Raw genomic sequence first — 12,784 nt, 5'->3', positions numbered from 1 at the left:
CCCAAATTGTATGTATTATTGGAAGTTATTCACCCATTCAATAACCAAACATTTCTTGGTCCAGAATTTGCTTCTGAAATTGCCAGGGCTCCCACAGCACTGGGTGGTTTGAGGAGCCATGTGGACAGCGCTGGTGGGATGTCTGGTGTGTTGGCTACAGCACAAGCTGTGATCATTACAGTCAAGTAGTTGGGGCCACGTACTGTGTTTACTGTGTTGGCGAGTTATAACCCCACGAGGAGACACACAGATGTGTTTCCCTGGGATGCAGCTAACCTCTGCCTGTGCCATGCAAATGGCAGCTTTTACAATCCGCTCCATGAAGTGTGTTTTGCCAACATTCATGTTTTTTGCCAAATTAATTTTTTGCCACATATTCACAATTTCACTAGTAGCCGGTAGTTCTGCAGCACAGATGTGTACTTCTGATGTGGAAGGGCTGCAAGCACACTGAGAGCAAGTAGTTATTTAGAGAACAAAACGTCCCTGCTGTTTGCTCAGTGCTACTTTAAACAAATAGACAAACAAGGAGGAAAAAATTCTACTTAAAAGAAGCAATAACACTGCCCTCTATGTTCCTCCTCCCTGGGGAAATGGTAGGATCAAGCCACACATGATGGACATTAGTGGGGTCATGCAGGGTGCTGCTGGACAGTGTCAGGGTAATAAGGGGTCACGAGGTGATAGCTACGCAGAGCTGAGGGGAGCAGAGGGAGCAGATCTTCATTTACATTGCTGTGTGTCTACCTACCAGCTAAGCCAAGTGCTCTCCCTGTGTGAGTGCCTCTTCTCAAGACTGTTGGATTTCACCTTGGCCAAGCCAATTGAGTCTGTAATGAAGTTAAAGGCTGGGTGATTGCAGCTAAGCTGAGTGCTTGGTCCAGCATAGACAGGATTTTATCTGCAGGCATTTTTGCTTCTGGCTCTCAGCCTGATTTAGTCCCAGAAAGGAGTGCAACCAAACCCGTCTGGGCCATCTTTCTCTGTGGAGGAGCACACTTAGTCCCTGTAAGTTTGTTTTGAGGTTGTTGCCTGCCGATGTGTGTTTTGCAGAACAGGAATGAGTCACATGAGGATCATTCTGTATCCAGCAAGCTACTTCTCCTTTCAACTCTCCATTCCCAAACAGGAGATCTTGTGACAGAGAAGAAAGGCAGATTTCTGGCAGCCTGGAAATGCTTTTTCCCTCCCTGGCCCCATGAGAGGAGCTGTAGCATGTTGTTCAAACAGGTTGATACAAAGCGAATAAACAGTGGGAAGAGAGATGGGCAGTTTCTGTAAATAGCAGCGTGCTGACCAGAGAGGAGAAGAGGGGCGGGAGAGCGCGGGTGTTAGAAAGCAGCTGAAGAACAAGATGTTCACATAAAAGCTGTTTGTGTCTTCACAGTACACAGAGCCCGATACTACCTTGCTATTAGTCATGGCCTAGAAAATATGAAGGAAACTGTGGGAGGTTCACCTTTCAGCCAGACTTTGCAACAAACTTTTGTCTCTGCACCAGGAGGCAACTCTTCCAACCCAACATATTCCTCCCCCAGACCATGCAGATGTCCAGGAGCCATGCCAGTGGGCAGGTGGGACATCTCCAGGTAGGGTTTAGCAAAGGCAGGTTGTTGTTACAGGGTGTACAAGGATCAGGCAATAGCGAATGTAGTTACCCAGCTCTTACACAGCACTTTGTCTCATTTGTTAGCACTTAATAGAAGAGGATCAGTATTACTCTCCAAGCGCTAAGTGTGTGTACTGGCCACGCTTGTTAAAGAACCAGTGTGCTGTCAGTGCACAAAATAGCTACCCTCTCACATGGATTGAACAGTGACTATTTGTTTAATGCTTGGTGCGTGCTTGGCCAAATCCCACCTGGGTGGTGGAATAAGCTGAGTGGATGGCACTTAAGGAGAGAGGTAAGGGAAGGAGAGCAGCCCCAGAAGAGTTGTCTCTGAGCCTCTCCCATGGCAAAGGAATCTTGTAGAAATGGAGGTAAATTGTGTCCTAAATTTTGCACAGTGGCTCCGAAGTTGATGTGGGTGCAATAAATTAATCATATGAGGAGTGACAGAGGAAGGGACTTAAATGTAGCCAGACAAAAGGGAAAAAAGATAGTGGGGGGGTGTGGTGTGGTTTGAGTGACAGAGTCCCAGGTACATGTCTGGAAGATGTTCTGTGAAATAAGCAGATATAAAGAAGTGTTTTGTGTTTGTTCCTGGCATCCTGAAGCGTCCCTCTGACAGATGGTTTTACTGCCTTTTCGCCTGCCTCCACAGGTACGACTACATCGAGATCCGAGATGGGGACAGTGAAGCGGCAGACCTGCTGGGCAAGCACTGTGGGAACATAGCACCTCCTACCATCATCTCTTCTGGCCCCTCTCTCTATATCAAGTTCACCTCGGACTACGCACGGCAAGGTGCCGGCTTTTCCCTGCGCTACGAGATCTATAAGACAGGTGAGTGTCTGAGTCAGTGCCTGTCTCCCAGGCTGTTTGCCACGATGATCTGCACAAGGTGATGTCTTTGGCCACCTTTTCAATGTGATTTTTAGCATTTTGTCCAGAGATAAAGAGCTCTTTTTTTTTTTTTTTTTTTTTAATTTAACCAAGTCTATTGCATCATATTTCCAAGAAGGTAAAGATAGTAGTGGTGCATGATAGTGCATTTTTGGATCACAGTGCAGCATCAAAAGCAGGGTTCCTTGTTAAATGCTCTCTTGTATTCAAGGACTAGAGACTTTTATCATTTCTCCCTGGCATGTGTGGAGCTTGTTAGGGCTAAGTGGGGATTGTCCCTCCGTTAGGAGCGCATGGAGCTCCCCCTCCTGTGGAGTTGTGATTCTGGGCTGATCAATGACACTGTATTTTCTCGCTCTTGAAGTGGGGTTTGTAACTGGGGAGCGCTGGTTTTCAAGGGACTGCTGTCAGCAGTGCTGTCAAGGGCTGAGACAGCGCCTTTCCAGGCAGATACAAGAGGAACTATTCATGATTCTGTTTAATACCGAACTATTATGGAGGAAAGGAAAACCTGCTCAAAGGCCTTTTAATAGTATTTCTGTCTAAATATTTGCCAGAATTGTGTGTCTGGGAAGAAGGAGGCTTGAGAAAATAAAACCCACTCCGTGCGTGCCGTGTGTGAGTGAGAGGTGTGCCGGCATGCTGAGGGAACAAGAGTGTGTTTTGCTTGGGGATGCAGGCACCTGCCCTGTCCCTGCATTCTTTCGGTGGTGCGTTGGAAGAAATCACAGATGTGGCTGTCACATCATTGCATCCAGCATGAAAAACATGCCCGTGCCTGGTGAAGAACCAGAAAGGAGCACGACAGGGTCACTTATCCAGCTTCTTCAAAGGGAAGGCAGGGAGCACAAGCACCAGGGGCTCCGGCCCACCTGTGCAGCAGGCAGAGGTGTGTAGGCAGCAAGTACATGTGAATGTGGAGGCTCTGCTGCAAAAGGATGGGAATGGGACTCCCCAAGTTCATTGTGAAATGGTGAGGACAGGAGATGTCTGGAGGTTCAGGTAGCTGAGGAAATGGCTGTTGCCAGTGGTTGCCTGGGCTGTGTAACCAGCCATTAAGCTGTGTGGTGCAACCAGCTCACCACCGCTATTTGTTAACGGTTAGGGTGCACATTAGTCCTGAAAGAGTTTAGTGGTTCATCTGGCTTTTGGGGTTTGCTGAGGCCAGTTGCCAGCATGGAGGATGGCAAAGAATGCCTGTGTTCAGGTGGAAGACTGCTGACCCACTTCAGCCTCCCTTGCCCCTCGCTCCCTGTGTACACCCCCTCTGAGCCCAGCAGACTGCGCTGGGCTGTGCTTGTCCTCACATCGGGTCCGTGCCTTGAGTCCCCGGGGCATGGGCGATGTGGGTGGCCCAGCTGGCTGAGGTGGCCAGGTCAGACTGAGTGTGGCAATGGGAAGGGACGGCAGGCAGGAACCACGTCTGCCTGGGTGGGAGCCAGCAAGGGGCCAAATTTATGGGAAAAGGAGGTTTTGTTGCTGCTGGCAGGGAGGGAGAGGAAGCAAAGGCTTCTCTGGAGGAGAGCAGATGTTGGATGGAGGCTGGAACTGAGTTTGTGTCCCTTGATGTAGGTCCATGCAGAGCTGCCCTCAGGTCTCAAGTGGTGTTGGGGCTTCTTTCACCACCACCACCCCCCGCAGGCAGCCATCCTCTCCAGAAATAACCATGCTTTCTTCCAGCCACAGCCCACAAAATCCAGCCTGGCAAGGCAGGTTTTGGCCTGGGAGCGGGGATGAGCTTGTGATCCAGGAGCACCCCCAGCCCACCTGCCCACCAGGGCTCCCAGGGAGGGCAGTGGGCAGCGCTGGCTGCCGCGCCACCGCAGTACCAGCAAACCCTGCCTTTTGTTTGCAGGCAGGCACGGGCAAAGTTTCCTTCTGAGCTGTCAGCATAGCCAGCAAGGGTGTCACCAGCTTTAAAGGTCATCAGATTGTCATCGTCCACATCAGTAAAGGCAGTATGGCTGCAGCGTCTTTCTTTCTTAAAGGTGACCTAAAAAACCAACTCGTTTCATCTGAGCATTTATTTCCACACCTTGTGCTAAATTTCCCTTATCGCGGTGTGAGAGAGGAGCAATCTGCATACAAACAACTGCATACCAGTCTTTGAATCCCCTGATGGGTATCAGTCAGCGGGCTTCGGGCTGACAAAAGAGCCGTGCCCTGGCTGGTCCAGCCTCCCTGCTGCTCACTTTATGAGTCAGTTTGGCAGAGCTAGCCTGAGCTCCCCATCGCTGGGCATCAAAGTCTCCTCTCAGACCAGTCCATGCAGCCGAAGCCAGCATGACTCCCGTTGATTATCTGCAGCTTCCTTATAAAAAACCTGATCGTCGTGTTTGCTGGTATCAGCCAAACTGTAGACAAAGATTCCAAATGCGATAAGAGCCCCCCATGAGGAGACTGCTGTTGTCTAATGCAGTGACATAGTTATGTCTCTCTCCTGTCTCTAGAGGACAGTCCCTGACTCTGGGTTTAGTCTTTGATTTTCTCCCTAGCTCAGAGCTTGCGTTATTTTCCCTATTTATCTATTTCTCTCTCAAGCTGTTTGGAACGAAGTACAACCTTATCCCTGTTTTCAGCGTTACACTGTGATTTGTGTTTGGCCTTATTTTTTGCCTCTGTGTTTTACCCCACAGGTTCACACCAGAAAAGCTGGCTGCTTCATTAGGAAGTCAATTAAGAGCCTCTCCTGAGTAGCTCTCCAGCTAGGCGCTGCATAATGCAGTGCCGGGATCCTGCTATTACTGCGGGCTGCTGGCCTGACTCCTGTAGGTTAATGCTGAATTGAATAACAAGTCTCCCATTAGTCCCAGGAAGGCTCATGCTGCCTGGAAGAGCTGGAGCAGAAGGGTTTATAGAGGAGAAGGAGAGTATCCCAGTAAAACCGAAGCAGAAACCTTTGTGAATGCTAATGCCGGGTTGCAGCGGTGGCCAGCAGCCTCTTGACATCCCCTTTTGCCTCTGATAGCTTCAGGCTGCAGATTTCTGTTGCCTATTGTCCTGTCTCCACAGCGCAGGGGTTTCAAAGTCACCGTGGTATGAATACGACACAAATTCCTCTTTCCCCGGCCACCCTGAGGCACCTTGGCTGTGTGAGAGGGGGCACGGAGCTGGCCCGGCTGCAGCTGAGGCCAGTGCTGAGGTCAGCAATAAATAAGAGGCAACATTGTCTGCTCTCCTCGCCACGCATAGATCTTCCTTAAGGATAGAAATAACTTGCATTTCTGGTGTGGATGGCTCAGTCTGTAAGAAAGAGGGCTCTGTTCCTCCTCTCAGCAGAGATCAGGGATGCCCCCCATTACCCCCCACTCTTGCCACAGCCGTGGAGCGGGAACATATGCTGGAGCTGCCCCTCATCCTTTGCGTGGGACTTGGGGCTCTGCAGGCTAACTGCACGCTTCCCGAGGGTTTCCAAAAGTTTCCAGCTAACAGTGGAGACATTGGCACCCTCCCCCGAGCCCTTTCACTGTGTAAATATTTGTGCTTCCAGATTCTCTCAAGAGGAAACTGAGGCACAGATGTCCATGCCAAAGAGGGAGACGTTGCAGGAGACAAGTCCCTCGGGACAAATTTTTCCAAAGGGATGGCATCCCCATTACTCCTCTCTGCCCCTTCCCAGGCAGCCCCCTCCCCAAACAGGGGCTCCTCCATCAGACCTGGAGCTGGGTGGCAGCCGCAGCAGTGAGGACCGTGGACGGCAGCCCCCTGCATGCTGGCCTGCCCCTCTGCAGGTCTGCTAGCAGGTCGCTGTTTGGGGAGCCCAGCAGACAGCAAGTAGGGCTGGCAGGGGAAGCCCAGCCCAGCTTGGCATGGCCTCCCTTCCCCAGCAGGGCCACCACCACTGGCGTGGGGGACACGGCAGGGTGCTGGCCTGCCAAATCGCAGCCGTGGCTTTGGATGGGATCACTTTCCTAGTCCTGTTTTTGGAGTAATTGGCACGGGGATGAGCAGTGGCATGTGGGTTACATTTGCAGGGCTGTCTGAGGGATTTAGACACATGCTGTCCACTCCAGTGAACACACAGACCTTGTCTCTCCACCTGTGGACAGCTTTGAAAATCACCCTCTTGGTCCTTGCAGGAATTCACACAGCTCTTGGGTTACAGGACGTTTCCAGAAGTGAATACGCAACCCCTCTAAGCTCAAAATGGGGTTTCCACAGTGTGTCGAGCTGTTGGTATTAAGCTGCATTGTTGCTAAGGCTGTGGGCTTTTTCCTGCCACTACAGGCTCTGAGGACTGCTCCAGAAACTTCACTGCTTCCAATGGCACTATTGAGTCTCCAGGTTTCCCTGACAAGTATCCACACAACCTAGACTGCGTCTTCACCATCATAGCCAAGCCGAAGACAGAAATCCTCCTCCACTTCCTGCTCTTCGACCTCGAGCATGACCCGCTGCAGGCAGGGGAAGGAGACTGCAAGTACGACTGGCTGGACATCTGGGATGGCATCCCTCAGGGTAAGCCACGGGGTGCTGCGCTGCTCTCCTCAGCTTCTCTTGGTGTCTCACGAAGCTCCAAACCTGTGCAATCTGTGCTTGAGCACCAAAGGTGCCTTACCTCAGACGTAGCTGCAGCATGCAGCCTGCCGTCAGGGTGCTCCATGGCCAGCTGTGGGGACGGTACACTTGCATGCATTAAACCCCTAACTTCTGCTCTATTGTAACCACTGATCTGAAAAGCCCCGTGGGACACTTCAAGATACCACCGGTGTTCCCTCGGGGAAGGGCAGTGGGTTCGTACAGTGCTGAGAGGACCTTCCTACCCCATACCAACACTGAAAAACAGAGCAGATTGGAGCATTTCCCAGGAATTGCAGAGCAGTGCCTGCTGCAGTGAATATTTCTGCGTGGTGCACTGCATGGCACCAGGCCAGCGGATATAAAAAATAGTCCATCCCTAAAGCCTTTCTTTTATCCCGATGGGTCCTGCTAAGGCATCTCTGGTGAGTGATGCCAGTCTGCTGGTGAACCAGGAGGCTGGTGGAAAAGCAGGCGTTACCTTTGCTGCTCTTTCTTTTGCAGTTGCCCCCTTGATAGGCAGGTACTGTGGCACTAAGATGCCGTCGGACATCCGCTCAACCACTGGCGTCCTCTCGCTCACCTTCCACACAGACCTGGCAGTGGCTAAAGACGGTTTCTCTGCTCAGTACTACTTGATCCAGCAGGAAGTCCCAGAAAGTAAGTTGGGAATGTGTGTGTATGACTTTAGGCAGTTGTGTCACCTGTTTTTCCCAAGTCTTTCACCTGGCACATGCAAGAGTGAGGCAGGCAGGAGTGTGTCCAGGGGCTGGTCCCCCACTGGCAATGCAGACAGCGGTTACACTAGGTGTGTTCTCTGTTTCTCTTAAAAGTGAGATTTCAGTAAGAATCACACTTTCTGACCTTTCTTTGACTTTTTCACTTGCTTGTGAAGTCTTCTCAATACCTTTTGGGATAGAATCCTTCATGTATCTGCTCAGCCCAAAGGATTTAGGGGAAGACTTTAGCCCAGCAGGTACAGTGGTTTCATTAAAGCATGGGGGAAAATACTCCCCTCTCTCTGTTTTTTCAAAAATTCACAGCCCCGAACTACAAATTGGAATTTCTTGTCTAATTAAAAAATGCCTAAAGCTCTAAGAATTTCAAACTAAAATTTGTTTTAGATCCCTTGTTAAGGGAGGTAAATTGATGTGGAGTGAGGAAGTTGTGTGTTTTGAGAATGAAGAGCATTTTGATTCTTTGTGATAATGCTTGCAGGCAAGGAAAGGTTCAGTTTGTTTTCCCACGGTTTTTTTCACATCAGAGCTACAGTTCTCAACCTCTGTTAGCAGCGAACCTGTGATACAACAGAAGCAGCCCTCAGGAAACTCCTCAGTCCCAGAGTAAGAGAGGGGGTCCCTGACCCAACACTGAAAGCCCATGACAGAGAGCACAGTAGGGTAGGGGTTGTGCAGCGCTAGGGCAACTGGGTTACAGCCTCTTGCTCTGTGATTGAGTTAGGGATGTTCTGCTGGGGCTGTGAGAGTTACAGACAAGCACGAGCTCTTCACCATTACCTATATCCACTCTCAGTTGATCTGTTCTTTAATCCCCTTTCTATTCTGTTCTTTAATAGGATTGGGAAATACAATGTTAATGACACACAAAGCTTGAGAAATCAAGCACAAGAGCTGTTAAAGGGCCAGGCCTTTTGATTTATGCTGGTGTAAAATCGTAACTTTAATATTACCACTGAGATCGTGGCCCATCATTTCCACCTGGGGTTGACTTGGCCACATTAAAAACACAGGCAGTTTGGTGGAGCCCCATTGGTTTACAGCACCGGCACGCTTTGGCCCATGTGGTATTTCCAATCAACGTTTTCTTTGCTATTGTTTTTACAGGACAGCTGCCATAAAATATATGAGACGTGCAATAAGATTGAGCTAATTGTGACTTTTAAAGCCTTAGAAGTGAGGAAACCCAAACGAAAGCATACCGGAGTCTTTCATACTCTTGGCTGGTTAATTCTTATGGGTCTGATACCACATATAGCAAATGCACGTATACACAGACACATACACACATGCATCCATACTCTCACACGCACACAAAACCTTTAGACTTCCCATTCCAGGCCTTGATGTTCCTGCCGGCAGCACAGCAGTAAGCACCCTCCCGTTGTGCCTGCCCGTACTTCCTTGCCTTCTCAGTGCTTAGATTTCACCTCCGGCCTTCAAGAAGACGGGGAACTTTGTGGCAAGGGGACTTGGGACATCTTGATGGAGATGGATGGAGGGAAGGGACAGAATTTTGTCAAAACTGCAAAGGTGAAGGAGATAGAGAAAGGGAGAAAGATCTGGACTGTGTTAGTTTTCAGAGGGGCATGCAAACATAAAGCTGCCCGTCTGTAATTTTTCATCTGTGCCATCTGTGAGCACACACAACCTGCAAGATGGTGCAGATCTGTTCATCGTTCCAGGCAGGCAGCTTTGCTTGGGGTTAGCTGGGGGGGATAGTTCAGGGCTGCCTTCCACTTGGGAGTGAAGTACAGAAACTGTAAGGTCATCTCTGTGCGTGTGTCCGCTCCAGACTTCCAGTGCAACGTGCCGCTGGGGATGGAGTCTGGCAGGATCTCCAACATGCAGATCAGTGCCTCCTCCACCTACTCAGATGGGCGATGGACTCCTCAACAGAGCCGGCTCAACAGTGATGATAACGGCTGGACCCCCAACGTAGACAGCAACAAAGAGTACCTCCAGGTACGCACGCTTTGCAGCCCCCTTGCCTCTTCCCCCACCAAATGGAGTGTTACGCTGTTGAACTGACCTTTGACCATAAGGCTTGTTGAATTTTTTATTGCCTCCGTGGTTCATGGGGAGCGAGCAGCAGGGGAGCTGCAGTGCCTCCATGAAATGCGACAGACTGGCTCTCCCATTAGCATGCCTGCACGAGGGCTGACTCGACCTGCTGTCCATCTCCCACCCCCTCCTTCCTGCCCAAAACCTTGATGGACTTCCCAGCATACCAACAGAGACTGAGGGACCTCTGCCACTTACAAGGGCCACTGACTTCACCACTAGCCTGAGGACCAAAGTCTCCAGGAGGCACATGGAAAAACAACTAGAATAATATTTATCTCATCAGTGATGCGGGGAGTGTGAGCGGGCTGACGTCAGGTAGGGGGCTGACAGAGCAAAGGCTTTCCCTGGGAGTTGGTTAGATCCACAGCATCTATCCACAGAGGGCTTCTGCCTGTGTCACGTCGCCATGAGACTCTGCTTGCTAAAGGGCACTAGGAACGGGAGGTGGTGGATGTCATTGCCTCTAGCAGACATCTCATTTTTCATTCATGGCAGTGCTACCAAGCCAGATCTGCTGACCTTTCTCAACCCACATTGTAAAAAAAAAAACCCAACAAAAAAACCCGAAAAAAACCCCCACAAAAAACCCCAACAAAACCCCCATGAGGGAAAACCAGGAACTGCAGCACTAATTGGACATCATGCTTTTATTTTATGTGGAAAAAGTCATCCTCTGTCCTAATTTAATGGACATGAACTTCTGTGCAGATCCTGTTGCTTGGTCTGAGGCAGGAAGAAGGGTTTGTGATGGTCCCATATGGACAGACATGAAGATTCTTAGTTACTCTTGTCCCATGGTCCTACCTGCAAGCATCCTGCTGAAGTCAGCCCAGGGGGTTTGTGCCTGTTGAAATGTGTGTCCACAGATGGAATGAGACAGATGGAATTCACACCTTTTCATGTTTCAGAGACAGAAGGAGGAACTAACTATGCCAGCGTGGGCTCTCAAGTGGTCACCGTTCTCTCTCTTATCCCTTTTTTCCTTGGTTAAGGTGGACCTCCACTTCTTGACAGTGCTCACAGCCATTGCTACACAGGGTGCCATCTCCAGAGAAACCCAGAATGGCTACTATGTCCGTACCTACAAGCTGGAGGTCAGCACCAATGGGGAGGACTGGATGATGTACCGACACGGGAAAAACCACAAGGTAAAGGCCTTTTTGTCTCTTTTGCATGCACCTTGGTGAGTCTTGCAGCAGACGGGAGAAAATAGAACAAAGATTTTACAGGCTCAGAGAGTTTAATCTGTGAGGGACCCTTTTTCTGATGAGGGCTAAATGACTGATGATACTCTGAGCAGAAATAGTCCTTTCTCCACTGCACAGCAATGAGGAAACACTATTCCTTGGAAAACCTGGCTGCTGTTGCATCTTTCGTGGTGGCGAGAGTATGTTCTTTGACTGCAAATGAAGGAGAAAATGCTTTCACAGCCTGTGTTTTGCCATACAAGATTCATTGAGCTTTTATGGTCATAGCCCCGTCTGCATGCTGGGTTAACAATCACAAAACCACATGAAACTGTAGTTCAGGAGTTATTGAGGCCTGGAAATGAAAGGGCACAAATCCCAAGAGGGGATCGCACCATCCCAGAGAACAAAATGAACAATAAATAATGAGGAGCAATTCAGGCTGCCAGAGCTTTGGGTCTGCACTAGCAGGCACGGTCGGCAAGGATGCGTTGAGCCCTGGGAGCCGCTGCACACTCTCATCGTGTTTCTGGGAGGCACACAGAGATGGGAGCGAGAGGCAGGGAGGGTAAATATGGGTGTTCAGCCCTTCCAAGCCTTGTGGGTGCTGCTGTATGGCCAGGCAAGGCAAGCTCGAGGTGGTCTGCATGGGAGCTTTGGTGTATGGGGAGAGGGGTTAAGGCAGCCGTGGTGCTGGGCTGATCCTGCCCTGTCACTTGCCTCAGTCATGTGGTTGTCCCCTGGTTAAGGGCACCACCGAAAGCCCTTCCCTGCTCCTCTGTGGTGCCCACCAGCGCTGCTGCCGCAGCTCAGGCCCTCCCCATGGACGTGCCGTAATCTGTCTGGGTGAACTCAGTGGCTGGGGTCCCACACGTCTTCCCCCGCATGCATGTCCCAGCAATTTCTGCTTGCTCAGCGCTTCTGTTAAATTAGCTTGTCCCCTCCCTCTTCTGGCACAGGCGCTGCTGGCATGAAATGCAGTAGCCTGCCCTGTCCAGGATTCATCCAGACATTTCCTTCCCTTCCGGGCCGTGTGATTTCCCCTTCCCCAGTGTGTCACACAGTTCAAATTCACTCTGCTTCCCAGAATGAGTCCTCTCTGTGCAGAGGCCCCTAGCAGGGTCTCATACCTGCAATATTTTGAGTACTTAACCTCCTCGCATGGCAGTAAGGTGGTGTTAGTCCTATTTTAGAGGTAGGGAGATGGAAACACAGGGCAGCCCAGCACCGCACAGGAGACGCAACAGCTGGGCTCCCCCAGACCACCCTGGTTCCAGAGCCGCAGCTCATGGCAGAGCTCACATATAACCCAAAGGTGGTGGTCCTGTGCTGGTGTGGAGGCTCTATGCTCTCCCAGGACCCACTGGCCACGGCAGACCTTCCTGTGAACCAGGGCCGTCTCTCCTCACCCGTGGAAATGGGTGAGTTTGAGGTCTCACTGGGGCTGTTTCTGCAAGCCGAGGCAGATGGGAGATTGGCAGCACGCCGGGCAAAGAGGTGGGCTAAATACACATTTCAGTGTTTCAAATAACCACTGGCAATAAATTCACCTTTTGGAGTCTAACTGGGGTTGGGAATCTGTCCTGGAGGGTGGGTTTAGTCACAGGGGAGAGTAGATACCCTGTACTTCCAGTCCTGGGTGTTGGACACTGGGTCCTCAGCCAGGGTGGAGCAGGACAGCACGGCTGGTTTCAGTGCGGCTGGGCCAATTTCCAGCCAGACCCTAAAACCTGGCTGGTGTCAACCCAAAGTAGTCCCATAGCCACGTG

The 12,784-nt window shown here is 50.6% G+C and overlaps 1 protein-coding gene across 6 annotated transcripts in view; it reads left to right on the top strand.

Annotated features, from left to right (window-relative positions):
• NRP2 (neuropilin 2) overlaps positions 1 to 12,784 on the top strand; it is an 88,583-nt gene that overhangs the window by 26,037 nt on the left and 49,762 nt on the right. For all 6 annotated transcript variants that reach the window (XM_075756442.1, XM_075756440.1, XM_075756441.1 and 3 more), the window contains exons 3-7: positions 2,265 to 2,446; positions 6,734 to 6,964; positions 7,529 to 7,684; positions 9,557 to 9,726; positions 10,821 to 10,976. In XM_075756442.1, coding sequence (XP_075612557.1) covers positions 2,265 to 2,446; positions 6,734 to 6,964; positions 7,529 to 7,684; positions 9,557 to 9,726; positions 10,821 to 10,976 — 895 coding nt within the window. The remainder of the gene's footprint in view (positions 1 to 2,264; positions 2,447 to 6,733; positions 6,965 to 7,528; positions 7,685 to 9,556; positions 9,727 to 10,820; positions 10,977 to 12,784) is intronic.

The sequence above is a fragment of the Balearica regulorum genome, chromosome 6, assembly GCF_011004875.1.
Source record: "Balearica regulorum gibbericeps isolate bBalReg1 chromosome 6, bBalReg1.pri, whole genome shotgun sequence".
NCBI lineage: Eukaryota > Metazoa > Chordata > Aves > Gruiformes > Gruidae > Balearica > Balearica regulorum.
This window is presented reverse-complemented; position numbering and strand designations above follow the sequence as displayed.